Genomic DNA, 926 nt, shown 5'->3' on the forward strand with positions numbered 1-926 from the left:
CTGAGCCCTGGCAGCACAGGGTCGGCTCCTGCAGCTCAGCTGAAGGATGGTAATACCTTGAGGCACGCTAACACCACCCTCACAGCCAAAATTGTGGCATGGCAGTGACCTCTGGGCTCCTCTGCCTTGAGAGGGCGCAGCCAAGAGGGCAGGGAGGGGGCTCTGCTTGGTGTTTAACCACCAGCATCACCTGGTAGACAGCGATGACAGCCACGGTTATGGACAGGACGAGCTTCAGTGGGATCCGGAATCCTGTAAGGCAGAATTGATCAGATGCAGAGGGATGTATCAGAGAGGAACTGGGACATGGCATCACAAAGGAAGAGTGGAGCAGGCTGCAGGTCCAATACTAATTGGGATTTCCCCAGGGAAATCCTGACAGGATGTAGCTGGGAGCGATTTCTCTGTCCTTCAGGCTGCGGTGGGTTTCCTTCCTGTTGATCCTCCTTTCCCGCAAGCCCAGGAGTGCTCCTGCACCCACAGCACGGAGTCCCAGCAGGTGGGTGGGCCGCTGCAAGGGGAGCCGTGTCCCTTGGGGTGCCACCTCTCAGGACAGCCCCTCCTTCTTGCGCGGGCAGAGGGGGCGAGGAGTAGTTTCCCATTCCTGGGCTGTTAGGGATTTTACCCACTTATTGCAGATTTTATTTCCTTATCAACACCTTATCAGGCATCAAGCTGCAATATTAGCACAACCTGGTCTGAACCTCGCTGCTTCAGCCCACCCATGCCCCCATAGTGGAGGGGTGTCCAGCTCCCCAGCCCAAACCACAACAGTTTGTGCAGAGCAGAGGTGTCGCACGTGCGGCGGGTGGCAGCTGCTGTGGCGCAGATGCTTTGGAGAAGGAGCCAAGAAAGGCATTTGCTCTCCTGGGGATGGAGGGGCAGCCTGTTTGCTGAGCCTCTGCTACAGCCAAGAGCGCAGCCCG

The 926-nt window shown here is 57.7% G+C and overlaps 1 protein-coding gene across 1 annotated transcript in view; it reads right to left on the reverse strand.

The window, feature by feature from the left end:
* Nucleotides 1-926, reverse strand: part of STRA6 (stimulated by retinoic acid 6) — an 11,656-nt gene that overhangs the window by 5,519 nt on the left and 5,211 nt on the right. The window contains exon 9 of the mRNA XM_010145072.1: nucleotides 159-252. Within this exon, the coding sequence (XP_010143374.1) occupies nucleotides 159-252 (94 nt within the window). The remainder of the gene's footprint in view (nucleotides 1-158; nucleotides 253-926) is intronic.

The sequence above is a fragment of the Buceros rhinoceros genome, unplaced genomic scaffold (genome assembly GCF_000710305.1).
Source record: "Buceros rhinoceros silvestris isolate BGI_N320 unplaced genomic scaffold, ASM71030v1 scaffold20571, whole genome shotgun sequence".
In the NCBI taxonomy this organism is placed as follows: domain Eukaryota; kingdom Metazoa; phylum Chordata; class Aves; order Bucerotiformes; family Bucerotidae; genus Buceros; species Buceros rhinoceros.